General features: G+C 37.4%; 3 protein-coding genes across 10 annotated transcripts; 2 read left to right on the top strand and 1 right to left on the bottom strand.

The window, feature by feature from the left end:
- Positions 1-8,554: 8,554 nt before the first annotated feature.
- On the bottom strand, positions 8,555-14,189 carry LOC103423389 (uncharacterized). Of its 8 annotated transcripts, none has more exons than XR_003767724.2 (15): positions 13,951-14,189; positions 13,726-13,825; positions 13,241-13,368; positions 13,017-13,161; positions 12,763-12,872; positions 12,450-12,533; positions 12,323-12,371; positions 12,124-12,215; positions 11,880-12,006; positions 11,586-11,659; positions 10,644-11,506; positions 10,225-10,353; positions 9,479-10,149; positions 9,185-9,390; positions 8,555-8,897 (listed from the first exon to the last, which is right to left on the bottom strand). XR_003767724.2 is itself a non-coding variant. In XM_008361460.4 (13 exons), exons 2-13 carry the CDS (start codon positions 13,816-13,818, stop codon positions 9,620-9,622), a joined length of 2,424 nt encoding a protein of 807 aa, XP_008359682.3. In that variant the 5' UTR covers positions 13,819-13,825; positions 13,951-14,189; the 3' UTR covers positions 9,019-9,619. The 8 variants fall into 8 exon arrangements, 2 of the variants coding, with proteins under 2 accessions (XP_008359682.3, XP_070665660.1); XR_011573929.1 differs by having other exon boundaries at positions 10,225-10,329; XR_003767722.2 differs by having other exon boundaries at positions 9,185-10,149.
- Positions 14,190-16,738: 2,549 nt separating this feature from the next.
- LOC114819997 (uncharacterized) lies at positions 16,739-17,131 on the top strand. Its single transcript, XM_029089833.2, has one exon. It carries the CDS (start codon positions 16,739-16,741, stop codon positions 17,129-17,131), a length of 393 nt encoding a protein of 130 aa, XP_028945666.2.
- Positions 17,132-20,348: 3,217 nt separating this feature from the next.
- Positions 20,349-23,364, top strand: LOC103413735 (L-ascorbate peroxidase 2, cytosolic). The gene is made up of 10 exons (XM_008352175.4): positions 20,349-20,551; positions 20,767-20,911; positions 21,018-21,192; positions 21,338-21,403; positions 21,986-22,034; positions 22,121-22,203; positions 22,322-22,401; positions 22,618-22,720; positions 22,861-22,919; positions 23,057-23,364. Exons 2-10 carry the CDS (start codon positions 20,793-20,795, stop codon positions 23,073-23,075), a joined length of 753 nt encoding a protein of 250 aa, XP_008350397.2. The 5' UTR covers positions 20,349-20,551; positions 20,767-20,792; the 3' UTR covers positions 23,076-23,364.
- Positions 23,365-27,916: the final 4,552 nt, after the last annotated feature.

Genomic DNA, 27,916 nt, shown 5'->3' with positions numbered 1-27,916 from the left:
GGTAGTGCGATGTCGAACTCGCTGTTGATTTCTTAGCGGCTATAGTCTAGGAATGAACGCTCTCGGGTTAGGGTTATAGAACTTGAAGATAAGGTTACTTAATCCACTATGACATTTAGGATATTTTACATCATGTTCGGCAGCTTTCACTATATTTGTAAAAATATAAGTGCACCGAATAGGTATCAAGTTATAAGAACAAATACTCAAAGGAGATGAGTGTCTATATTGTGAATTTTGTTTGACCGTCTAAATGCCTAATTTTGATACTTGTGAAAAACAAATAATAGAATACCTCACGTCGTTAGGAACATAATGAAGTGACCTCTTTTAGAGACTCTTCGTCAGCTGAGACTTAGATAGATAACCAACCGAACTAGAAGTAGTTTTGTTTAACCAAACTGAAGGTACTTCTAGGCCAACTAGTTCTATGACTCCAATCATGTTTAGCCGAATTGAATATCTTGTCAATTTGCTAACCCAGTGATCTTCAACTGAACTGAATATGTGATGACAGAGGGGTTAGGATAATTTGTATTTTTCTCAGGGTTGACATAAGGTTTTGTGTAGAGCGTTTGGGTTGTTTGTGTGTTGAGTTGAAATGGCTCTGTACGTTGCAGAATCACTTTTATTTACAAGGGTGAGGTTCATGAAGGACAAGTCTGCTAAGTTGTAAAATTCTGATAATAGTCCAATTCTTTGGCATATTCTTTGAATATACTCAGAATTATTCTCAGACGAAACTCTATCACCATGTTGTCTCGGCCTCTTCCACCGTGAACATGGTCTCATTATGCAATCAATTCATACTCTGTTCATAAACCTTGATCCTTAAACAATTAATCCCAATCATATCAGAAATCAATTCTAATCCTCGAACAGTCCTACTTTGATTAAGACTTGCCACATCAGAAACTGATCCTTGAGTAGTCATACTCTGTCAAGGAGTTGGCTACTTCAGCAGCACGAACACAGATCCTCATTGGATTTAAAAAAAAAGGAGCTTAAGGATCAAATGATACAAACCATTGGAATTTGATCTAGTGACTACAAATAGGGAGCTCGTCTAAAAGTTATAATAATTGTAGCCGTTGGATCAAATTTCAACAGCCTGGATCATTTGATCCTTGTGCTCTGTTTTTTTAGATCATGAGAGGATATGTGTTCTAGCAACACCACTGGGTTGGGCCAAGGACCCAAATCAGCCAAAAATGTTAATTTAGCCTTACAATGGACCAGAAATAATATGCTTTAAATTTTTCTTTACCAATAATTAGATCTAAAACTTCTTAATTATAACTGAAGAAAAATATCAATAGACAACTTATAAAGAAAGAAATAAACAAAAAGTGCAGGAAGTATTTGATATATAGCATCAAAATCTTGTCTTAAGTAGAAGTGCCAAAATTGTTACTCTTTTATACAAGAGTAAATTGTAGTTATGGTCCCTTAATTTTAATTCAATTGGATCAATAGTCACTCAACTAAAATTTCATTACTATTGGTCCCTCAACTTATCAAAACGTGCAACTATGATTCTTCAACTAAAATTCCATTACCATTGGTCCCTCAACTTTAATTCAACTAGAGAAATGATCTTTTAACTTTAACCTAATTGTAGTAATAGTCATTCCAACATAAGTTGTTTTGACAAAATTTTTGACGTAGTTGACGAAAATGACCATAATTACACACTTTGATGAGTTGAGGGATCCTAATTATATAAATGGTTATTTTAACATAACTTATTTTGACAAAATTTTGACGAAATTGATGAAAATGACTATAGTTACACATTTTGATAAGTTGAGGGATCAATGGTAATGGATTTTTATTTGAGAGACAATTGCTTCTATTTAATTAAAGTTGAAGGATCATTGTACAATTTACTCTTTATACAAATATCTTTTCCTTAGTCACTTTTAAGATCTCTGTGTTTCTCTCTCCAGACTGCAAACTTGTAGGGGTTTATATAGGGCATAACAAGAGAGGATACGCTGTGGGCTATGGACTGAACCTGATGTTATGTGATAGAGAGCTTTATTTGGGACTTCACAGCTGTACCTGTGCGCGAATGCATGTCATACAAGGTTTTCTGTTTATATCCAAAATGCACCACCTCGTGGTTTACGAAGAAATTGAGATTACATTATAAAATTAATTCGTAATACTAGAAGTAGTTTAATTTGCTTATAAGCTCATGCAAGATCAATTCTTCAATCAATGTGATATTCATTCCCAACACGCCTCCTTATGTATGGCGAATTTTGAACCCTAACATGTGGACAACATAACGAGGTGATGTCGAGCTCGTGTGACCGTTGGGCTTCACACATGGGACAACCTGCTCTGATATCATGAAGAAAGTTGAGGTTTCACCATAAAACTAATTGGCAATATAAGTAATAGCCCAACTTATATATAAGCCCATGTAAGGTCATTTTTTCTATTAATGTAAGATCAATTCTCAACAATTTGCAATCGCGTTTTTATTTATGTATTATATTATATTAGATTTTATGTTTATAGAATTTGTGGTGTTGCATACAGATATATGGAATCCGAATTCTCGCTGAATCATTTTTGTAAGAATTCCGGGTATCCGTGAATCATATCCGTTCATTGTATATCATACAGTAAAAAATTATTTTAAATATTTTTATTTAAAATTAAATACAAATAATACATGATAAAAACTGACGTACAATGTACAATAAACTGACACGATTTATAGATCCTCAAAAGGATCCGAAGAGGATCCTGTTGGATACATATGATTAGCTTCCGCATCGGGTAATCAACCAAACTCTTAATTCAGTACTGTTCATTGATGCCACTGCTGCTATTTGCTAGCTAGATCTTGAACAATCAACTCATCAAAGTAACCCTAACTAGCTAGCTAGTACCCTTCTCAATGTACCCATCTCACTCCCTTTTGTTTTGTCTATCATTTTCTAGAGAAGGTATTGAGTGTGGCACCCGGAGTCGGTGTGGTGTGAGAGCGGAATGAGACTGGAAATGAGGCCGGGTGAACGTAAAAAATCAGGAGTGGAGTACAGGATTTTTTTGTGTGTCAAAAATCGCATAGACGTGGATGGAAAACAAGATAAGCAACTGAGATAAACAGGGTACATCTCTATGTCGTTTCAGTTCAGTAGCACAATGGCACGTGCTAATTTCACTTTACATGGCATTTTGCTGTTAGTACTAGTTTAGTACTGAAGTTCTTTTATAAAAAGTGAGTATAAAAAATAGCTGAGTTCAAAAATGTGTTTGGTAAACACATAAAAACAACTTATTTTCATAGTTTTGAGTGGAAAAAAAAAAACTGAAAACATGAAGCAGTAAAAATGAACTTATTCTCACAACACAACATAAATAATTTTTTTTTTTTAAAACACAACAATACCAAATCAACCATTAGATTAGAATATTATTATGGCAGTGTACTCAATCCATATCGAAGTCTTGCTTGTCGATGTCTTCGACTCCTTTGATGGATTTGTTTCTCTATCGTCACGAGAAAATTTTCTTTGTTATTGAAATAGTTACATGGCATATCGAAGAACTTTAGAGATAAACAGGGTACATCTCTATGTCGTTTCAGTTCAGTAGCACAATGGCATGTGCTAATTTCACTTTACATGGCATTTTGCCGTTAGTACTAGTTTAGTACTGAGGTGCTTTTATAAAAAGTAGGTATAAAAAACAGCTGAGTTCAAAAATGTGTTTGGTAAACACATAAAAACAACTTATTTTCACAGTTTTGAGTGGAAAAAAAAAAAAACTGAAAACGTGAAGCAGCAAAAATGAACTTATTCTCACAGCACAATATAAATAGTTTTTTTTTTTTTAAAACACAACAATACCAAATCAACCATTAGATTAGAATATTATTATGGCAGTGTACTCAATCCATATCGAAGTCTTGCTTGTCGATGTCTTCGACTCCTTTGACGGATTTGTTTCTCTCTCGTCACGAGAAATTTTTTTTTTGTTATTGAAATAGTTACATGGCATATCGAAGAACTTTAGACAATAATCACTTGATTTAATTCATTAAGAAATATAGTAACGTGATAACACAGATAGAAAATAGGAAATACTGAAACGAATCCAAAAATATATAGAGAACTTTTTCTTAATAACCACTAAAAAATCTGCATAAAGATATAATCATTGCTTAATAATTAAAGCATTTTTCTCAATAACTATTGCCTTATGAAAACAATAATTCACAAAAAATAAAAAAAAATAAAAAAAAAAAACTAACAAAAAGTTATAAAAAAAACTTTAATTTTAATCAAAATAATAAAATAAAGGTGTAAGTGAATAGTATTATGAGTGACTTTTCAGGATAAAATTATCGTTAACGTTAAAAGTGAATAATACTAAAAATGTTTCATCAAGATTCTCAAAATAAAATTCTTGTAAAAAAAAATAAATGTTGCCTAGTAAGTTACCTCTTTGTGCACTGCCCTGCACGCGTAGGGCACTCTTTGCATTTACTGCATGGGCGGTTGGGAGTATTTTACTTTCCAGTGCACTATTTATGCATATGCATGTGCATGGCTTGTGCACAACATTGAATCATTACTCAACGGTCTAAACTACATCACGATATTAATGCTCGTCTGGATACCCTGAATCCGAACATTTTGAAAATAATTAACTTTTCAGATTTACAATCTAGTAATACGCATTTTAGATTCTAAGATAGTCTGGGCAAACAATATGGAAAGAGATTTTCGAACAAAGAAAATGATCAAGTGACTTCAAAAGAATTAAATGAAAAGCGGTATGAGGTAAAAATCTCATGTACAATCAAGGGCTAATATTCAATCTTTTTCAATCCTTATAAAATTTTCACATAATGAGAAACTGTATGAGATGAAAATTTTATGTACAATACATAATCTAACACAATATTTTTTTTAAATTTAATATTTTTCAAAGAGTAATGTTCAAAAATCTCATTCATAATTTGAAATCACTTTCTAGAAATTAAGGAACGAGAGCTAAACAAATAATTAGCCCAAATCTCCACATAATTTGGTACATATAATTTGTTAAGTGCAGAGTTAGTTTTCTTCCCGGTCGTGAAACAACTTCACACACCGACAGAGGCACAACACCAGAAAACAAAAACACAAGTGCTGGGACGTCTGGAATGCATCACCACACTGTACTTACGTCCTTACTACTATTTGAAACAGAGTTTGTACATGCTGTAGTAGTACAAACAAGTACTTTCACCACTCTTATCTCTAAACCCTAAACCTCTTCATCTACGAATGTTCTCCGAATATCTTCTATCAAGATCACCAGATCAAGTAATTCGGACCTTTGAAATTTCATCTAACGGTCCATCTGTTTTGACTCTTTAAACACTATAATAATTTTTTACTATTAGATGAAATTTCAAAAATAGAGGTCGCACTTGGTGTGATGGCAAGTGCCTTCGCCCATGAGCGGTAGGTCTCGGGTTCGAGACTTGGGAGCAGCCTCTCCATAAATGGGGGTAAGGCTAGCCGACATTCACCTCTCCCAGACCCTGCGTAAAGCGGGAGCCTTGTGCACTGGGTACGACCTTTTTTTTTTTTTTAGATGAAATTTCAAAAATCCGAATCACTTGATCCGATGGCATTAGTATGAGAGGATCTCTTCGCATATGTTTATATATGTTTGTTTGTAGATGGTGTTGTGGCAGCAGCAGAAGAGATGAGTAGAGTGGTCCAGCCAAGAAGGTCTCACTGGGGCATGCATGCAAATAGACCTGGGTCGCTCCTAGGTTTCCTTTCACAATAATGCAAACCCAGAACACGCGACACGTCATCATCCATCTTCATTTTTTCTGTACCTCCTCAGTCCTCAACTGTATTCGATCGAATCTTGAGTGGGATGAAAACATTGACGAGTCACCGTCAAAGCAGCCTAACCATTACCAACCTAGCATTTTATTTTGGGTAAACTTCCATTTGACTATTACTCTAATTGAAATTAACCATTGAACTATTTTTTTAGTAAATTAATCTTCTAAACTATTTAAAATCAACCAATTGACCCATTGTCAGTAGATTCCATCTATTATTTGGTCAAATTCAAAAGAAAATTAGTCATTCTTTCATTAATTCTTACTTGTCAACTATAAACACCAAAGAACTTATGACATTTGAGAACAAAATAATGTGTAATGACAATGTGAGATGATTTGTTATGGAAACGTTTGGTTTTTTTTTTATGTTTTTGAATTATTTTGTGTCCATGTGTCAAAATTTTATTAGTGGATATAATTGACAAGTAACAATTGATGATGAAATGACTAATTTACCCTTGAATTTGACGGAATTGATTCTGCAATCTAACAACAAGGGGTTAATTGACTGATTATAAATAGTTCAAGTGGTAAATTTACCAAAAAAATAGTTTAGGAGGTCAATTTCAACTGGGGTGATAGTTCAGGGGTCAAACCGCAATTTACCCTTTTATTTTTACTGTGGGTTTACATACCTCCCAGAAAGATTGATGACTGAGATTTTTACCCGCTGATCATTCTTCTTCTGCGGATCTGCAAGAGCTTCACTTTTTAAAGGCAAACATTTAAGTCCCCAATGCGAGTTTTTACTGCACGCCGACCCTTCTGAGTGACCATTTGAATTATTGGAGTTCGGTTCATGAGGACCTCATTTGGACCTTCGAGAGGTGGGGGCTTCGAGAGTTTCAAGATAGCTTCCATGGCTATGTGCTTAATTCTCCGCTATGAAGGCTTGGGTTTTCCACTAGGGTTCATTTGGTGGATAAAAATCTGAATTTTGTATCAAATCTAAGGGGGTTGTATTCAATTGAGATTTTGGGGGATTTTAATTCTTTTAATGAATCTAGGGTATTCAATTATGATTTTAAGTGATTATCTGAAATTTAATGTGTATTCAATTAGAATTTTAAGATAGTTTATTAAAATCTTTAGAAATTCGGATGTATTCAATTATGATTTTTAAAAAGTTTATAACATTCTAGGTGTATTCAATTAGAAATTGATTTTAAAGAATTTGAGAAAGTTGAGGAATTAGAGGGAATTGGAGAGATTTCGTAATGTATTTTAAGTATCCACAAATCTTACATCTCCCTATGAGATTTCGAGGGAATTGAATCAAAATTTTATATGGAATCTCTACAAATCAATTAAACTCCATAAAAATCCATGGATTATAAATCCATTAAAGTCTCTCAAATTCTCAATTGAATACACCCCCCTAAAACTTATTTGAGTTTAAATTTTAATAGTACTGTGTGAGATCATAGTTTGAAATCGCATTGCGTTAAGGCAATAGTGAATTTTATCTCTATGAACAATCATTTTCACTTCGATCATGCTAAGGCAATAGTGAATTTTGTTTGTATGGACAATCATTTTCGCCTCGATCATGCTAAGGTAATAGTGAATTTTGTCTGTATAGACAATTATTTTCGCCTCGATCATGCTAAGGAAATAGTGAATTTTGTCTGTATAGACAATTATTTTCGCCTTGATATTGCCTTATTTTCGCCTCGATCATGCTAAGGCAATAGTGAATTTTGTCTGTATAGACAATTATTTTCGCCTCGATCATGCTAAGACAATAGTGAATTTTGTAAGTTGATAAGACCTTCCGTAATAATCGAGGTGAGTGTAATACTTATATATAATTCAGAGTTTAATTTCTTTGAACACTGTCTGAGGTGCTCATGTTTCACTGGGCATCTAGACAATCTTATATTAGCAAAGATGAAACACTAAACACGTTGTTACATGAGGCTAGGTGCACGTTGAATCTTCGTTCATCTAGGGTGCCCAAGGGATCGTACCATCCTCCGATCCTCGATTCAACTTCCTTGAGTCAAGATGACATACTGCTTTTTATTCTATGCTTTCATTTTTCTATCCCACCCAAGACACCATGTTTGATTTTAAAGCAGTTTCTTCCTTTCGAAAATTCTTCTTCTGCCTTTGTAATGTTCATAGAATATTTTTCTAACCTCTTCTATCTATTTTTTGTGATTTATTTACGACTAATGACATGAACTCAATTTCATTTACAAACATATATATATATATATATATATATATTTTTTTTTTTTTTTAAAATTTTTTTTTTATATAATATTAGTTATTAATTAGTAAAATAATTGTCCCCAATGACCTAGAAAAGGCAAATGTTTTGGACCAACCCTGACAAAGCAAACCTACATTAGATGCGTGCAAGCAAAATGCCTATAAAAAAAGGGAACGTGGCTTTGACCCCTGAATCATTACTTTAGTTAAATTGACCCATTAGAATTATTTTTTCGATAAATTAATCTCCTGAACTATTTGAAATCAATCAATTAACCTCTTACTTTTAGATTCCGTTTTCTATTATATCAAATTCAAGAGTAAGAGTAAATTAGCCTTTTCATCGTCAATTCTTACTTGTCACCTATAACCAGCAATAAAATTATGACGCGGATGAGAGATTAGAATAAAATAATAGTTCAAGGGTTAGAAATGGATGAGAGATCAGAAAAACAGGAGAAATAAAGAAAACAAAGATGAACACAAATGATACTTCTCGAGTACTACTTTACTTAATACAGAACATCTTAACCGGAATCGGGTGTACACTCGGGGATAGCTAAGGGCCTTAGCCTAAGGCTCTCCCCCTCTTAACGGTCTCTGATAGCATATATGCCATAACATTCAGCCAAATCATTACCACCAACTCAACTTTCAGTTCAGCATTCATTTGTCGCAATTATACACTTGCTCACTAGCGAAAGTAATCAATCTTTAACAAAGGTCGATATTGGGTAACATCAGATTCATCCACTAAGTTGAGTAAACAAAGACGGACGGACTTGTTAATATCAGTGCCCTCTGCCTGCAAAAACAAAACAAGACAAATAACTAATTACCATGTTGAGTAGCAATTTTCTGGACATGCAAACTTTAATTTGTTCTCCGCAAACAAAAACAAACCAAACTTACAGGAATAAGGGGAATTTTTCAGACATTTGGACCGTATTTATGATTTTCTTTAATATATTCGGACAGATGTCATACTTGCATACTAACTAATATACAGCCTAAGCATATGCCGTAGTGCAGTCACTATAGTCTACACCGCAACGTATATCACTCGTCAATCACAAATCCAATCTAACTCACCTTGCTTTTAGAAGTTGCAGCAGCCCATCTGTGTTCCCTCATACCAATGATAGCATATCCATTTCCTTGCTTAGGTAACATGTGCCTTCACTATATGGAGACTTTTCACTGCATTGACACTTACGAGACAGACCAGGAATGTCGGTACTCGAGGCCTCTTACTACCAAATGAATGCATAAACCTCCTTCCCACTGAGCGTTCCATTCTGTCGATGCAGTAATCCTTAAACCCGTTACTGTCTTTTCGGGAAACATCAAATTCCAACAAACAGAAAGACAAAGGTTGATCCTTACTAGGCAATACTTATTAACTTTGGATAGAACTCAAAACATGAAGCTCCATCACATGGGAAAAGTTAACATCAACCGGGTAATCCACTCAGTCACACTTGACCCCAGTCAAGCGTGAAAGAGAAACTCCAGCAACAGAAAATTTCACATTTCAAATGATCTGTTGTTTAGATGACTGAAGTAACTTGTTGGAGACTGCATATTCTCATAACAGGGAATGAGCTTGTTAAATCCCAGTCGATCGTTTCTCAGTAGATCTGATATACCAAGATCGGCAACACTATTGACCCGATTCCATTGCACCCAATCATTATTTGATAAATGCATGTCACTTAAGTGTTGACTGGTGGGTTGCACAAATGATGGATTGGGCTGGAATTGATCTGGCTGCTGTGGAGTAATTCTTTGTGCATCATTTAGGTAAGAGTAACTATTCATGAAGTGGTCTTGACATCCTAAGTTCTGCGGGGCAGAAGTTGTCTGCTGTCTCAGCATATGGAGCCTAGCATCTGGCTCAGAAGAGTTAAACTGAGATAAATTTGCTCTCTTATTCATCAACCCTCTTGCCAATAGTTCCTCACTGACTTCCAAAATTGCTGGATCATTGATCTCGACATTCCCATTAATACCAGAATAACCAGTTGGTATACATGATGGTTGCAACAAGTGATTCACTGTAAGGCAGAAGCAGGATGGTTAGAATAAATCTTGGAAAGAAAATTCACAAAACATCATAAGAACCAGCCAACCTGAACTGTCAAAAGCCTGATCCACCCTCCTAGGCCTCAAATGAGAAGAAAACCCTGGAGGAGAAGAAAACCCTGGAGGTGGTGCTCTACTTGGCATTGAAAATCCTGGCGCAATTGAACGAGGAACTTCTGTGACCGTCATATATAACAGAGAAATGGAAGAAAAAATATTAAATTTGAATATTCATATATTCTAACATAAAAATGAGGATATTAAACAATGCTGAGGGGAGAGGAGTATTTGAATAAAGCTCCAGAAAATGCTAAGAAATTATAAATTTGAGCTAGAGATCTAAGAGAAATTATACCAGCTCTATATGCAAAAACAAATAACCAAGAGAAGGGTAAAAAAGAGTTCATCAGACAGCGCAAACATCATTATACAGAAATATATATAAAGCTTATTAACAGATACAAACCTGATACTTTAGAAGATGTAAAAGAAGGAACCCCAAGAAACTTATTAGACTCTACATCTACTAAGTACTCCTTGTTGCCCATCAAATCAGATAAGGCGTAGTCCTTGGATGCATTCCATATATTATTATCACAAGAATCCTCTTGTTGAGCAAATGAGAACCTGGACTGCTTTTTATCAAGCAGTTTTCGTGAATTTTGTACTCTGAGGAGACTGCACTCTTTATCAGTTTCACCCAACAACTTTACAAGATTGTGAAGAGGAGATAAAGAACCGTCAGGTGCATCCAAGTCCATAGTCAAAATACTTGAGATTATGCCACTCTCTCCTATATCTGGAGAAAGACTGCGGTGAATGCTGGGCTTATTGATTTCACACCCTCTCGAGTACTTCCCTAATCCCATCTCAGGTAACACACTGGTAGGTTCATATGTCCTATACAATTCAGCAACACTACTGCCTTGGATATCAATGGATTTATCTGATAAGTTTGATGATGAACAATAACTGTTGTTGTTGCTGATCAAGTTGGTGGATGTTACTCTGCTACCCCGCTCAATGCCATTGTTTGGTGATGGACAACATAAGTTTTTGTTGGAAGTTACACTGACCGGAGCTCTTTCTGCTAGAGCACCAGAAGTTGTATTTGATATAGCTGCTTGACCATTTTTGGTGATAACCTGTTCGGTCATTAGCCACTCACAGCTTTCTTCAGATCTTACATTGTGGGTAGAACTTTCATTGCGTACCACTTCTGATGAAAGGGGATTGAGATCACTTGATTTCTCAGGATTTTGATAAAGAGCCCTTTCAGAACCTGGAGAACTTGTTGCTGGGGGCACACTAGGGGTGACTTGCATGACCCTGATAGAGATAACCAGACAAAATTAGTTGTCAAACACAGGATCAAAGTTAAGATGCCACAGATCATGAGATTAGATACCAAGGTGCTATTGCAGGAATAGATGTTCTGGAGTCACCATCTGCACGATAACTCTTAACCTCATTCCCAGTAATCTGTTGAAATGTGATATATCAAAGGTTAAATATAATTGAAGTGTATAACAAAGCATCCAGAACTTAAAACTCGTAATCATGCATTTTTTTATGATTCTTACAATCCTTGATCTTGATGACATCATACAGTTTTTTCAAAAGCCTTTTACCTTTTCTGGCACTATAATGTAACTATTTATCACAAACAAATCAGCAAACCAAAACACATGCAGACTCTTACATTTGATGGATGTTTAGTAGCTGATGATCTTTCAGCTTTGCTATTCTCAGCAGTTGGGGGAGGTAAGCCTTTCACTGAATGCCGATTCAAATTATTTGTAACACCGATATTTTGGTGATCTTTACTCCTGTGAAACAATAGTGTTCATGAAAGCGCAAACAAGGCAAATGCATAATGCACACATTGAAATCTATTGGATATTTCAAATGTACAGAATATATGTGGGATTGCACCTCTCATATACCTTTCAAAGGCTGAAAGCAATTCATCCTTGGTAAAACTATCTTCCTGAGAACCAAAATCATGCAAATACCAACAATCTGGATTGTTGCAAGGCTGAACCAGCAAAAGAATTATTCTCAAAGAAGATAAAACAAATTTTCCTTTTGCCAAAAAAAAAAAAAAAAAAAAACTCACACAGATGAAATAACTTAGGTAATTACCACACTTTTCAACCATGCATGGCAGTACTTTGTGGTTCCAAAAGATGCCCTGCAAATTCAGAACTCAAAAGAGTCAAACATTGCTATCTAAGCACCATAATCTTAATGCATAACAACACAGGCTTACCTCAAGCATCGACCATCTAACACAAAACTGTGTACTGATTGAATGCACCGAGCTGCTTCATATTCTTTTGAGTATGATATATACCTAGCACAAGGAATTGAACCACTATTACAAAAGAACGAAGTATATACCGTTGATAACCAGCCACCATGCCGAAGAAAGAAACAAACTTTTACCAAAATGACATAATTACGTAAAAAAGAGAATCATAACCTATTAATATTTGATTAGAAGAAAAGAAAATCTTAACTAAATACTACATTCCACATCAAGCAGGTGAAGTTAAGACATTGAAAGTGGTATGCACACTTACACACAACAACTGTTGTTTGGAGCCTGTTGGATAGCCCCATTTGCTGTACGAGAGATAGAAACCTTCAAAACCTTTCCGTACTGGCCAAAATACTCCCTTCGCTTGAGAAGCTAGTAAAACCGAAGGAAAAAATTGAATCTCAGAATTACATTTATGAAAGTACAAGATTATACAAATTCAATAAGACATCAGATTATGTCCACACTGGGTCCCTACTTAAATATTTTGAGAGCAATGAGATAATAGCTACTCACGTCTTCACTCGCTAGGTTAAGAGGTATTCCAATCACATATACTAGGGTCCGTTGGAGAACTCTAACATCAGTAAGATGCTGCTTCTTTACTTCAGATCCCTTGGGTTTTTTCTGTTTCCGCTTCACATTAATTTCAGCCACCAACCTGTCGAAGGGGGAACAGTTTCAATCCTCAAATGTCAGTTGTCACATAATAACATCCATTAACCTGAAACTATACCAACTTTTGACAATTTGCCGCCACTCCAACAATTTTTTCTTTGTCATAAGGTGTACGGCATACTGGACAGCGACCCTCCTTTCCATCCTTCGCTGCCATTTCCATAATGTGATGCCAACACCAAACACATACCTGCGCCCGCAAACGGTGAACAATTAAGGAATTAGAGTAAGTCCACATAGAAGTGCCACATAAATCAGAACACAAAGTTATATACCATGAAAAACTAACCGAAAAATCAAATATTTCGCTAATTATTCGAATTACAATGTCATCAAATTTACACATTCATCCATCCAGACTTTTAACACTAAAAATCGACCAGTAAGTACATACATTGCAACGAGAGAGAATCAAGTTCTTATTTGCAACAACAACAACAACAACAACAACAAAGCCTTTTCCCACTAAGTTCTTATTTGCAACAAAATTAAAAAATTACAGATAAACAAAACGAGCAAGTGAACAGGGTTAGTGTTTCGTTCAGACCTCATAACCGCATTTGCACGGCTTCAGCTGCTGATCCGTCAAATCCATCTCCTCAGCGCATATCGGACACGTTTTCTCTCCGATTTCACTCATGATTTTCCTGAGAAACAAACAATGCCTTAAACATTACGAATTCAGTACCCAGACAACGAAATTATCGCACATTGACACTGAAATGGGACTATCCAAACGACGCCGCCCAGAGGCATTGAAGCGAAGACTTACAGACTCACAGTGTGCGACGGAGAAGGAGAAGGACGAGAAGCAGGAAATGGAGTGCGGGGGAGGAAACCCTGGATAGGATAAAGGATAAAGCACGGAAAAGTAGAGAGAGAGAGAGAGAGAGAGAGAGAGAGAGAGAGCTAGAGGAGAGAGAAGAGGTTTGAGGTTTTGGATTTGTGTTCGTGTAGGCCGAGCGAGCGGTTTTTGGTGGCTTTTTGCGCGTTGAGTGACCGGTGTCACTCGATTCATGACGTGTCTTTCTAACGTTTATAAAAGGTTTTGCCCTAACCGCGAACGACAAACTACTTTTTGGGCTGGGCTTTGACTGCAAATTATGTGATGAGCTTGGGCTTCATGGCGTTTTGGGATGGGCTTTTTCTGTGACAAAAGTTTCACTTACAAGAAATTGTTATAAAAAGAAAGTTAAGACCACAAGAAAGAGGAGACCACAATGATGACAAGTTTTAGGGTAGGGAAATCGGATTGGAGTTAGCGTGAGAATTTATCTACACCGTGTCATTGACAGGAAGAAAAGAAAAGAAGAAAGAACAACAAAATAGGACCAGGATCTTCTACATGTTTTTATCTAAGGAAAATTAATAAAAAGGGTTTTTTGAGTTTTAATAAAAAAAGACAAAAATGTGTTGTAAGTGAATAATATTAGGAGTGATTTTTTAAAGTAAAAATGTCATTTTTCATTAAAAATAAATAGTACTGAGAATGTTTTGATGAAACTTCCTTTTATCCATGCATGATTATACAGGGGACGTTGGAGGATCCTTGTATATATATAAAAAATGCTGGCAAATAAATTAAAGAAGCACAATGACTTTCTCAACAAGTTAAAACTTTACTCAAATACACTTGTTTATACCATATTTAGGGCCTCGTATTTAGATCTCGTACAAATACTCAGGGGACTTAAATGTAATTATGAGATAAAGGAAGGGGCAAATATGTAATAAGTGAGGAGTCCTTATTCTATAAAAGGACCCATCACCCTCACAATTAGGAAGAGGCTCATTCTCACCCTCAAAAGCCAAATTCTTAGGCCCTCTCACACCCCCTAAGCTCTAAGCTCTCTCTCTCCCTCTTCAACAGAGAAATACAATACGATCAGTGTGGACGTAGCCCAAACCTTGGGGTGAACCACGATAATTCTTGTGTCATTTACATTTCATGCAGATTCACGGTCGGATTTACGTTGTACCAATACCATCCGGTTTTGTGCATCAACATTTGGCGCCGTCTGTGGGAATCGACACAAAAAACTATGTCGGTTCTCTTTCATTTTTTCACCTCCACCGTTAATCTGCAAAATCACAAAAACAACCCAGAAACAGAAAAGATCCAGATCTCAAACACTCCTCACAAGCCCACAGGGAAGATAACACTGAAGTCACATCCTGCTTCGTCTGATCATCTTCATCTGTTATCTTTGTTCCATCTTCCAGGACAGCTGCTTCCTTCCACCGCCAAATCTGACTGAGACCGAGATTGAGATAGAGGCAAAGAGCTGGAACTGGAAGTCATTAAATATTGGTATCTCCTCTCTCTACCATTTTCGATTTCAGTTTTGCATTTGTTTGAGTGCGTTTCAGATCTTCGAAGGTTTGCTTTTGTGAAACAATAATCAAAGAATTGGGGTCAACAATGGATCTCTCCACCGTGAGCTCCACTTACACGAACAACAACATCACATTCCCAAATTGACCCTAATCTTCTCTCTCTACACTTTCTCTCTCTCCTTTCTTTTTCACTAACAAAGGAGCTCTGAGAGTTGCAAACAAAACACAGAGAGGAATTAAAGACATCCATGGCTTGTGCAACGACAAGACCCACATTTTCTTTCCACCTCTCAACCATTTTCCCCTCAAAACCCCACAAGTTGTTTGCAAACTCCATTGATGTGTCAAAGGAAGACAAAAACTCCATTGATGTGTCAAAGGAGGACAAACCCACTTCAGACGAACCCACATCGCCCTTGATCACAGCCTCGCAGACCACTGACTTGTCGCGACCTTCGATCCAGTTCACTGCGGCGGGCTTCTTGTCTGAACAGTACCCACATCGCCCTTGATCACAGCCTCGTAGACCACTGACTTGCCGCGGCCTTTGATCCAGTTCACCTCTACCCCATCTGAATCATTCAACCTGGCAGAGTAGGAAACACTCCAATCCTGACGACACGTCGTACAGAGAAGCCTCCGACGCGCAACATGTCGTTCCTTTCCAGGAGGCGATGTGCGCAAGCATTTCTCATAGGAAGTTGGTATCCGGACCCATTAACAACAACCCGAGTCTGAACTCGATGGTTCCCACATTCGTCAACGTATGGCCCTCGATATTGTGCGCCAGTTGCTTACGGATCTTGAGAAGGTTGAAAAGAGACAGCTGAAGTAATTGCAAAGATGACTGACTACCCAGATGGACGACCAGAGACTTCATCTCTCTCATGTCCCTCTTTCATCAACCTCCCATGGCGGGTCCCTACTCCTTATTCCCGAACTTCCCTGCTCAGCAGCGGAAGCGAGCACTCTGGCGACTACAACTCCCCCTGCTTCTCTGAGCTCGTCCACCGCTTCTTCCAAGACGACGAGTCGTCCGCCGCTGTTTTTCCAGATAACGAGTCCGACAGGACCAACAACAACAAAACTTCCGTGCCAGATTCAACACCTCGAAATCAGACCTTCCTGAAGCGTAAATCGACTCCACCAGCCTAATTTAAGCCAATATTATTAGCTGGTAGTGTTATTAGAGGTCAGTCAAATTCTCAGAAAGCATAGAGGCAATGAATGCGGTAGCAAGAAGCGCGTGGAAGGTGTTGAAACGGTCTAGTCAGGGCGTGGAGTCAGTGACTCAGTTGGAGTACCATCGTCATGAGCAATTGATAGGGATTTGGGTGAAGGCGATGAACGGGAACTTAGAGTGGGCCCTGACGGTTATGCAAATGAAGATGACATCGAGGGGGATTGAAAGGATGATAAAGCAAGAGCAAACCCACCACCTCAAAAACTCTGAGAAACTAATCTCGGCTTGCAAGAATCTCGAGCAGAAGCTCCGGTCTCAAGACTTTGCTCGCAAGCTCAAGGCCATCCTCCTCAAGAAAGTCAAAAGCTCAGATTCAGAAATTCTGAACCAAACCCCCCACCGACGCCGTCCCCGACCACTAAAACTGCTCTGACTTTCTCACCCAGGAGCGTACGGAAATGAAACACAATGGCGAGCCTAGTTTTTTCCCCGCTGCGAACAAGCTGATTAAGTTCGCTATATCAGAGCCTTCGATTTTGTCTGCTACCGCTGATTCCACACCTCCGAGCGAGCTCACTCGCTGACTCGACAAATGACTCAGGAATCGTTCATCTACAGCTGATTAAGTTCGCTATAATCGCTCTCAATGCCTGCCTGGGCTTGCCCTGTTTGTACTACGAGTTTTCTTTTTGGCCGGGTTGCTACTCAGATCCCATCTCCTGCGAATACCACGAACACTAATGGAAAACAGGAAGAAGATAAGTTTTCTTACAATATTTCCATTATTATTCCACTTTGACGTTGTCTGCCATGCCAAAAGAAGAAAGCAGAAAATGAAAAGAAAAAGTAAAGGAAGTCTGCAAAAGCAATAGCAAGTCTGCCAGAGAGGGTGGAGGTGGAGAGACAAAGACGCAATGGAAAGAAATCAAGAAAATCAAAAGATAGCTTGCAAAACAACATGGGTGGACAGAGAAAAGCAGTGGGAAACAGAAACAAAAGCAAAAGGAAAAGCAGAAAAGCAAAAGAGAAAAGCAAAAGATTTTTCTATTATTATGATTCTTTATGTCTGCCAGAGACAGAGAGAGTGCAGAAAAAAAATACTGCAAAAGTAAGGAATAAACACCCCACCAGAATGATGTAATTTATTTTCCTTATCTTTCGGAAACATATGTATAAACCCCATCAGAGGGTAAAAAAAAAAAAAAAAAAAAAAACGGAAAAGCCCAAAATAAATGGGTTGGAATGTTGTGTAGAGGGCGAAGGCGCATAAGCCCAAAATAGCACCAACCAGGCCATCAAAAGTACGCCCAGTACTCCACAATTATTCGGCAACCCGCCGCTATTACCACCAACCAGGTGATGAAATGTACAACCCGTACTCTAATATCATTTGGCAACTAGCCATTCATGCCACCAACCAGGTGATGAAATGTACAACCCGTACCCTAATTTGGCAACTAGCCATTCATGCCACCAACCAGGTGATGAGATGTACAACACGTACTCTAATTTTGGCAACTAGCCATTCATGCCACCAACCAGGTGATGAAATGTACAACCCGTACTCTAATTTGGCAACTAGCCATTCATGCCACCAACCAGGTGATGAGATGTACAACACGTACTCTAATTTTGGCAACTAGCCATTCATGCCACCAACCAGATGATGAGATGTACAACCCGTACTCTAATTTGCAAACTAGCCATTCATGCTACCAACCAGGTGATGAAATGTACAATCCGTACTCTTCTTCATGCCACTAACCAGGTGATCAAAAGTACGCCTAGTACTTCAAATTATACATGAGCATTACTCATGTCATTCATACATAAACATTCATGAGCATCACTCATGACAATCATACATAACATTCATGAGCATCACTCATGTCAATCAACATAAACATTCATGAGCATCACTTATGTCAATCAGCTTCAAAAGCTTCATTTACAAAAGCTCCAGCTTCGAAAACTTCATTTACAGAACTCTAGCTTCAAAGTTTCACTTGCAAAGCTTCACCTACAAAGCTTCAGTGCAGGGTATACAAATACCGTCTCCGAACAACCGCCACTTTGGCCCATACATGGATTCAATTTGAAGTCTCCAGCTAACAGACTCTATTGACCGAAGACTTGGGGGACTACATTATGTACCATATATTGGGCCTCAATTGGGCCTCATGAAAAATACTTGGGGGACTTAGCCCATTATTTATGTATTGAGGAGCGAGCCCTTATTCTATAAAAGGGACTCCCTCACTTTCATTAGAGAGCACTCATTATTCATGTACTGAGGAGTGAGCCCTTATTCTATAAAAGGGACTCCCTTACCTTCATTAGAGAGCAACGCCGCCAGCTGAGCAATCGCCTCGCCGCGAACATCACTCATAACCCATCACTTATGTATTGAGAAACGAGCCCTTATTCTATAAAAGGGACTTCCTCACCTTCAAACGCCACAAGCCGAGCCAACCAAGGCAACATAAGCTACAAGCAGAGCGGCCTCGCAACATGTGCTAACTTCTAGTTGAGCATCATTTCAGATTGGGCACCGCCTCATATCAAACATTAGTTCTAGACGACATCTAGTTACTTCGGCCCACACATGGACTGAATTTCAAGTCTCCAGCCAAAAAGACTCTCTTGACTGAAGACTTGGGGAACTACTGTTTATACTATATTTAGGGCCTCGTATTTAGATCTCGTACAAATACTCAGGGGACTTAAATGTAATTATGGGATAAAGGAAGTGGCAAATATGTAATAAGTGAGGAGTCCTTATTCTATAAAAGGACCCCTCACCCTCACAATTAGGAAGAGGCTCATTCTCACCCTCAAAAGCCAAATTCTTAGGCCCTCTCACACCCCCTAAGCTCTAAGCTCTCTCTCTCCCTCTTCAACAGAGAAATACAATACAATCAGTGTGGACGTAGCCCAAACCTTGGGGTGAACCACGATAATTCTTGTGTCATTTACATTTTATGCAGATTCACGGTCGGATTTACGTTGTTCCAAGATATCCGGTTTTGTGCATCAACAACACTAATTGATTGTCTTCACTCAAAACTGGTACGTAGACAATCAAACTTTGCTAAAGCCCTTTATATTTTAACATATATTTATGAGTAATGCTAGAGTTATCATCTAGTTGTACCATCATTTGTACTATATCTCTAATAAAAGTAATACCCGCTAATACATGTGGGTCCCATCTCTATTAGAGAGATTATTCAAATGATGATACAAATAGGTGGTAAAAGAAGTATTTTTGTATATTTATCTGTTTATATATATATTTTTTAACAAATGAGATGATAATTTACAAGAAACTCAATTAAACTATAAAAAAAAAGATTCTAACACGAAATTTTAAAAGTAAAGATGAACGCTATTTAATCAATTGAGTTATAAACCACTCGTGTTTATATGTTCCACTCGATAGCATGGTTAATTTAGATTGTAATGGTCTCTAGAAACTGCTCAAATGATCCAATCATCGATGACTCTGCATCACAACTCAAAAAGTTCTCTCTCGAAACAACTAGCACCCCCTTGACCAACAGAACAAATCTCAGTCCACCTCGACACCACTCTCCATCCGAAACGTGGCCCAACGAATGCCAAGTTTCTGTTTTCTTTCCCGCCGCAAGAGAACACCTCAGCACTCGCTTACTAGGCATGATCCCCGCCGTTGGTTCAGCACCCGGATACAAAAACGATCGCTAGAACCTTCGTCCCCCCAAAATACGCTTCCTATATCTGCACTTTGTTCTGTGTCTGAAACTCTCTACTGAGACCTGCACTGTGCTCAAATCCGTGGCAATTGCTTCTTTCTAGCTACGTACTTTTGATTGTAAGTTGTTTTTTGCTTATTTTTTTTTTTATAAATTCCAATTGGTACGTAAAAGATTGTTTTTCAGTATTTGATCACTGTATGATCATTATTTACTGGATATGGTTAATATTTGGTAGATATATATTCGAAAATATTTGATTTTGATCAGTTCAGCGATGAGATTTGAAAAATAATCGTGCTGAGTAATATGATTGGCTTTGTATAATTTTTAGGTGTGAAACGATTGATTGACAACAACATGGTGAAACAGTACCCGACTGTGAGTGAGGAATACCAGAAGGCGGTAGAAAAATGCAAGAGAAAACTCCGAGGGCTCATCGCCGAGAAGCACTGTGCTCCGATAGTCCTCCGGTTGGCGTAAGTGCTAAGAACCCTCTGTCTATATTTATCAAAATTTGACTCTCTGTCATTGGCAACGATCGAGCTGGTGTTTAATGTTGGAACTTCTGAATGATGGGTGCAGATGGCACTCAGCTGGTACGTTTGACATACACACGAAGACTGGAGGACCGTTTGGGACCATCAGGCACCCGGAGGAGCTCGCTCATGAAGCAAACAACGGTCTTGATATCGTGGTTAGGCTTTTGGAGCCGATCAAGGAGCAGTTTCCGATCCTCTCGTATGCAGACTTCTACCAGGTATATATCTATCCGTTAAGAGAATTCGTCTTACTTGTTCAAGCAATAGTCGACGATAAATTAATCATTGAATCCTAATCTTGTTTTTAATGTGATTAGTTTTGTCGTAATAATGAAATTCTGTGTGTTTTGCTGTGAATTGAAGCTGGCTGGAGTTGTTGCTGTAGAAGTTACAGGAGGGCCTGAGATTCCTTTCCACCCTGGTAGACCAGTAAGTAAACCCTTGTTTTTTCTCTGCAACTTTATGATTTTTTTTTTATTATGTTTAATGTCCAATATTGTGAATCGAAAAATTATATTTTGGTTTATTTATAACTTATACACTATGATTTCTTCACTAATTTTGTTACCCCTTTATAATAATCAGAAGTTTGGTAGGATTTTAGAACTTGGTCTGCTGAAATTTGGCTCTAATGACATCCACAATGCAATATTTGGTTTACACTCTTCGATCGGTCTCATTTGGTAGATAATATTGGATTGAATTTGATAGCTTGCTAGATTTAATGTAGCAAAAAGTGCATTCGAACTCCCAAACCTTGTTAAAGTTGAGGGTAGAAGATGGATTAGATATGAAGGCCTTCCACCTTGGTAGGATTGGAAGGTGAGGAAGGGAGAAGTATTCATCTTCTACCTACGACGACTTGGATAAGATTTGGGAGTTGGCATCCATTTCTCGTTCTAGTTTAACGAATCGAGTGAGTTATCTTATCCAATCCAAACCACTAAACGAGGCCATTGGTCTAACTTGTTTTTATTCCTAGAATCATCTAACCTTGTGTGCTAATTTTAGGATAAACAAGAACCACCACCAGAAGGTCGTTTGCCAGATGCCACCAAAGGTTAATAGCTGCTAAATCTTGCAATTTCAATTGATTGATTGTAAGATGAATGTCTCTAATTATTTCGTTAAGTGTTGGTGCTCTAGGTTCGGATCATCTGAGGGATGTCTTTGGACACATGGGACTTAGTGACAAGGACATTGTTGCATTATCCGGTGGACACACCTTGGTCTGTGCATGAACGTCACATTCTTCTTTCTGTATAATTTACCGTAGAGTTCACCATTCCTAAGATATCATACATGTACAGCTACTGAACGATTGTGTATTTGGAATTTTTTTTGCAGGGTAGGTGTCACAAGGAGCGTTCTGGATTCGAGGGACCCTGGACAACCAACCCTCTTATTTTCGACAACTCCTATTTCAAGTAAAGATTCATTCCATTCTGTTTTACCATTGCTGAATTAATAGCACTTTGCAGATTAAATGGAATCTTACACTCAAGTCATCTAATTATCCCATCTATACTATGTATATGTTAATATTGGTACTACTAACTATTTGTAAATGTGATAAGGAAAGGATGGTAATCAAGAGTTAAGTAGTAATTGTCAATCTGATTTACTATCATTTTTCCAAACAGGGAGCTTCTTAATGGAGAGAAAGAAGGTCTTCTTCAGCTGCCATCAGATAAAGCTCTTCTGGAGGATCCAGTCTTTCGCCCTCTTGTCGAGACTTATGCTGCGGTTTGTATCTAATTGTGTATAAGTGTATTCCACTTAATATGAGTAAATTACGGCTTGCAATATGCAGTCTATGCATGTGCTCTCCTGCAGTGATGATCGTTTGATCCAACTTTTGGTTTCTTTGGTTTTGCTTCAATTAGGACGAAGACGCCTTCTTTGCTGATTATGCTGAAGCACATTTGAAGCTCTCCGAGCTTGGGTGAGTACTGGAAACTTAGAACCGTACTTTTTATTGTTTTCCATTATTATTCTGATAGTCGTTCAGGTTGTATCTTTGTATTTCAATTTATTTATAGATCTGAAAAATTTGACTCGTGTTACATCTTTCTTTTGCAGATTTGCAGATGCTGAGTAAAGGATTGTAATTTGTAAATTGGTTGGGGGTGCTGGCTTGTGCCTTTCTTCTAGATTAGAATTAATATTTGATTGTAAAAGATTTGGTATGTTGTTTTCCATGGAAGGGTTTTTTTTTTTTTTTTTGGCTTGTGAGTGGTAAATAATACTATGGCAGCATTTGCTGCTTATTATGCATTGTCATATGTGTACTCATAAAGAACAATGCTAGGGAGATTACATTATAATATCGCATTGTGTACATTTTTAATGGCGGTATAGTTTCCCAATTGAAGTAAGTTTCTATTTTATTAGTGGAGTAAAAATATGAGGTCTTTAAAATTTTTGCTACATACTTGATTCAGTTTGCGTAGCTCCCATTCCTAAAAAGTGTTGCAGCAAACCCAAATTAGTCATCTCATACTTGTTCATCATGTCAGTTTTGAATTCTTCCATCAATTCAACACTACTCCCATTGTAAATGATGTCATCCACACAGATTGACACTATAAGCATTCCTGCAATTTCTTTTCCCTTTGTATATAGAGTTGCTTCATTGTTGCTCTTTTCAAAATAGGCATCAATTCTCCATACTAAGCCTTGGTGCTTGCTTTAGCCTATAAAGTGCTTTATGTAGCCTGTACACTTTGTCCTCCTCTCTTTTGGCAACAAAGCCTTCTGATTGATTCACATACATTTCTTCTTGAAGCACCTCATTCAAAAATACAAGTTTAACATCTAGTTGAAATAGCTGCCAATTGTTCTTTGTAGCAAGAGCAATCAGTGTCCTTATTGTATCTAGCCTTGCAACAAGTGCAAATGTCTCATTATAGTCTACTTCAAACTTATGTGCGTAGTCCTGTGCCACTAATCTAGCTTTATTTTTGTGAACTGACCCATCTAGGTCCAATTTAGTCTTGTACACCCACTTCACTCCAATTACTGGCTTGTCAAGTGACCTATTTATCAATTCCTAGGTCTTATTCTTCTTAATCATGTTCATCTCCTCTTGTATTGCAACTTTCTAAGCATCATCCTGGGCAACATCATCAAAGTTATGAGGTTTAACAATGCATAAGTTGTAGTGCTCATACACCCCACCGAGATTTCTCTATTTGAGAAGAGTTGAATCAAATGCTTGTGTATCAACAGACCTCATTTGCCTACGACGGCTGCACTTTGAGAACAAGATCCTTCATAAGAGGTAGGAGATACTGAGCTAGTTGAAACCTCATGTATTACTTGTCTCACAATAGTTTCATCTTCTTCAACTTCTTCAATTTCTCCAATCTCTCTACACTCAGAAGCAATTAGAGGAACACATATCTCTTTCACTTTGTTCTCATCCCAATTCCATTTTCCATTTGCTTCAATTAACACATCTCTGAACACAATCACCTTCATTGTAATAGGATTTAGAATTCTTTACCCCTTCTCACATGAACTGTATCCAATGAAAGTTCCTTTTGTACTTGACTTTTCCAGTTTGTGCCTTAGATTCTTGGTACTAAGGAATAGCACAAAGAACCAAATATTATGAAATGTTTAATCTCAGGTTTTCTTCCACTATACACCTCAAATGGTGTAAAATTGTCTAAAGCACTTGTAGGACATATGTTCAATAGATAGACATCAGTGTTAACTATCTCACCCTAGAGCTCGTAGGGTAATTCTTTCTCATGCAGCATGCTTTTAGCCATAAGTTCTTCCTTTTTGCCACTCCATTATGTTGTGGAGTGTAAGACACAGTGAGTTGCCTCTCCATGCTAATAGATTCACATAATTCATTATACTTTGTGGAAGTGAATTCTCCATCCTTATCAGTTTTTAGCTTTTTCAGTGAATAACCACATTGCAGTTCAACCATAGCTTTAAATTTCTTGAATATCCCAAACACTTTAGATTTATATTACTCATAAAGTAAATCCAGCACTTTCTTAAATAATCATCAATGAATGTTAGAAAGTGCAAATTTCCATTCATGGTTAGAACCTGCATAGGGCTACAGACATCTGAGTGCACCAAATCAAGCGGTTCTTCTGCTCTCCAAGTTGTCTCCTTGGGAAATAGCTCTTTGTGAAGCTTCCCAAGTGCACACCCTTGACACACTTCTTCATTATCTTGGATTTTAGGCAACCCCAATACCATTCCTTAATTTTGCAATAGCTTAAGACTCCTGAAATTTACATGACCATATTTTTTGTGCCATACATTTGCACAGTCTTCCACACTAGTACTCAATGCAAGTTGCTTGTTTGTACTAAAGATAAAAGGAAAACATCTACTCCTCTTTTGTTTTACACGAATCACAAGATTGCTGAGAGACTTACCATCAAATACATCCACTCTACAGTCACCAAATAAAAGGAAATAGCCATGCTCAGTCATCTGGCCTACATTAAGCAGGTTTTCTACAAGACCAGGTACAAAAATTACTTCCCTTTATATCTTATGATTTTTATTGTTTCAATGACCAATGTTCCCTTCCCTACAACATCAACTAAAACTCCAGTACCTACTTGGACTTTGGATTTCATATTTCTGTTAATATCAAGAAGCAAATCCTATCTGGATGTCATGTGATTACTACATCCATTGTCTGTGTACAACACAACATTTGGCTTTTTTACTTCACTTGAGTGACTGGCATAAAAAAATTACCAATTTCCTTTACCTAATGAACAAAATTCACTTGTTGTACACTTCTGTTCGAATTGCAGTACCTAGCAATATGACCAATCTGACTACACTTGTGACATTTAACCTTGTTTTTAAGCCAACATTCTCCATAATGGAGTTTATCACAGTACTTACATCTGTGACATTGTTTGCATCATTTTTCACAAGAATAATAGCCTTATTACCCTACTCAGCCTATTGCCCCATTGCTTTCCTCTTGGCTAAAAGTTCTTTGATACTTGCCATTGTTAGCTTGACCATCAAACCTATTTGGTTTAGATGCAATGTTCAAGCTAGCAAATGCCCTATGTGCTACTTTCACCATGTTTATCCAACCTTTGCTCATACCCCTTTACAATAGCAACCACATCATGAGCATTTATAATCTCTAGATCTTTAATATTTTAGATCACAGATGCAATACTGTAGACATTGAAATTTCAGTGAAATAAATATTCACCAACACATTAAAGTTTCAACATGCTAGGGCATACGTGGCAGACACCATGTCTCACAAATCATACACATAGATGTGACTCATCAAAATCAGACGAGTCATCAAGAAAGACACGTGTCAATAATTGGCGGAAATGAATTATTTGATTTTAATTTAATTAAATCAAATATTAATTAATGGAGTAAAATCATGAACCGGCCCACAAATCAAGTCTTGGTTCTTTCATCAATTACTCAAGCCCACAATCAAAGCCAAATTCATCCGTAGGCAAGGCTTGGAGATTCTATAAATACGAGGCTCCAAAACAAAGAAGGGGTCCAGAAAACCATTCACGCCCAGATGCTGAAGCTTTGAAACTCTAAGGCTCCTAAACACTTAAACCCCAAAACGCTCAAGGAGACTAAAAAAATCTCACTATGTTCTTCGTTAAACCCGTGAAGATTCATCAAACACTACTACCCATGTCGGCTCTTCCATAGCCACAAGTCAAATCCTTGTAGCAAACGTTCATATGAAATCAAGTCACTGCGAACCTCAGATCAACAATACTATGGTTTTTTCATCTTCGGAGATTGAATCAGAGGATCAAGTTTGTAAACAGAGATTGTAACCCTAAATCCTAAATTCATTAATACAAATATTATTTTGTACATGTGTTCTTATTTGATTCGCTACAGTATTTTCGTGTTTACAACTATCATAGGATTTAGGGCTGGTTTGGTATTGTTGTGTTTTGAAAAAAACTGCTTCTGCTGTGCTGTGAAATAAAGCAGCAGAGTGTTTGGTAAACTTTTTTTGTAAAAGTGTTTTTGAAAAAAAAAAGCAGTATGATAGTGTTTGGTAAACTTTTATGTAAAATAGCTATGACTATGTGAAATGACTAAAAAGGGTATAAAATGAGTATGATGTTAAATGTAAAATAATAATTATTTTATTTATTAATAGTCTATCTAGAAGTCTCCTATCTTTTTTTTATCCATCTTCATTTATTAATAATCTATGTAGAAGTCTCCCGACTCTCCCCTCACTCCCCAATTTTCTGTCTTTTATTTTTTTTCTTTGCTCTTTCTTCATTTTTTTATTTTAATTTCCTCTTTTCTTCTTCATCTAGCCGACATGGCAACTGCCATTGGAGCAAGTCTGCACTCTGACGATGTGGCTATGCCCATTGCATTACTCCCCTCAACGCCGTCTTTGATAGGTTGTTCTTCAAGCTCTCACCTGTCTCTCTCCCCAACCCCATCTCTGAATAAATTCCTCGGATCTTGATGAGATCGAGGTTCTTGGATCGGATGATGGAGACAGATCCATCGGGTCTCGTAGGAGCTTCTTCTCAGCTTCTGTGAGCTATCCTCCTTCTTCGCCTAAGTATTAAATCCCTTTTCAACCAATTCCACAGCATATGTGACCGGAAAATGGTTTTCATTTTGATTTGCAAGAAATAAAAATTCTCACCATTGAAAACTGCCGCTTAAGTTCTCTTTCTACGAATCTAGCCATGTTAGACTTGGATTGTTGATATGAACTCGAATCACTGCAATGAGCGTTTGCTGTGAAATAGAGCTTGATTCTTCACAGATACAATGCCCAAAAAGATTCAAACCCAACTAGGCTCTAGGGCCATGTTAGAGAAACATTTTCTGATACAAATTATGGAAGAATGACGATGATATCTATGGAGGAATATGCAAAGGACTTCGAAAAAGGGAATGAGGCAATCATAAGTC

This window comes from Malus domestica, chromosome 12 (assembly GCF_042453785.1).
Source record: "Malus domestica chromosome 12, GDT2T_hap1".
Taxonomy (NCBI): Eukaryota; Viridiplantae; Streptophyta; class Magnoliopsida; order Rosales; family Rosaceae; genus Malus; species Malus domestica.
The sequence above is the reverse complement of the archived record's forward strand: the minus strand, read 5'-3'. Positions and strand labels throughout refer to the sequence as shown.

What these genes read in the sequence shown, in the direction of transcription:
- LOC103423389 (XM_008361460.4), bottom strand. Translation starts at nt 13,818, where the DNA reads ATGAGTGAAATCGGAGAGAAAACGTGTCCGATATGCGCTGAGGAGATG. An exon ending in TTGCTTTCAGCCTTTGAAAG is followed by an intron (nt 12,007 to 12,123) that starts GTATATGAGAGG and finishes ATTGTTTCACAG; the next exon opens with GAGTAAAGATCACCAAAATA. An exon ending in TACATCTTCTAAAGTATCAG is followed by an intron (nt 10,354 to 10,643) that starts GTTTGTATCTGT and finishes TGACGGTCACAG; the next exon opens with AAGTTCCTCGTTCAATTGCG.
- LOC114819997 (XM_029089833.2), top strand. Translation starts at nt 16,739, where the DNA reads ATGAATGCGGTAGCAAGAAGCGCGTGGAAGGTGTTGAAACGGTCTAGT.
- LOC103413735 (XM_008352175.4), top strand. Translation starts at nt 20,793, where the DNA reads ATGGTGAAACAGTACCCGACTGTGAGTGAGGAATACCAGAAGGCGGTA. An exon ending in CCGATAGTCCTCCGGTTGGC is followed by an intron (nt 20,912 to 21,017) that starts GTAAGTGCTAAG and finishes TGATGGGTGCAG; the next exon opens with ATGGCACTCAGCTGGTACGT. An exon ending in CGTATGCAGACTTCTACCAG is followed by an intron (nt 21,193 to 21,337) that starts GTATATATCTAT and finishes TGTGAATTGAAG; the next exon opens with CTGGCTGGAGTTGTTGCTGT.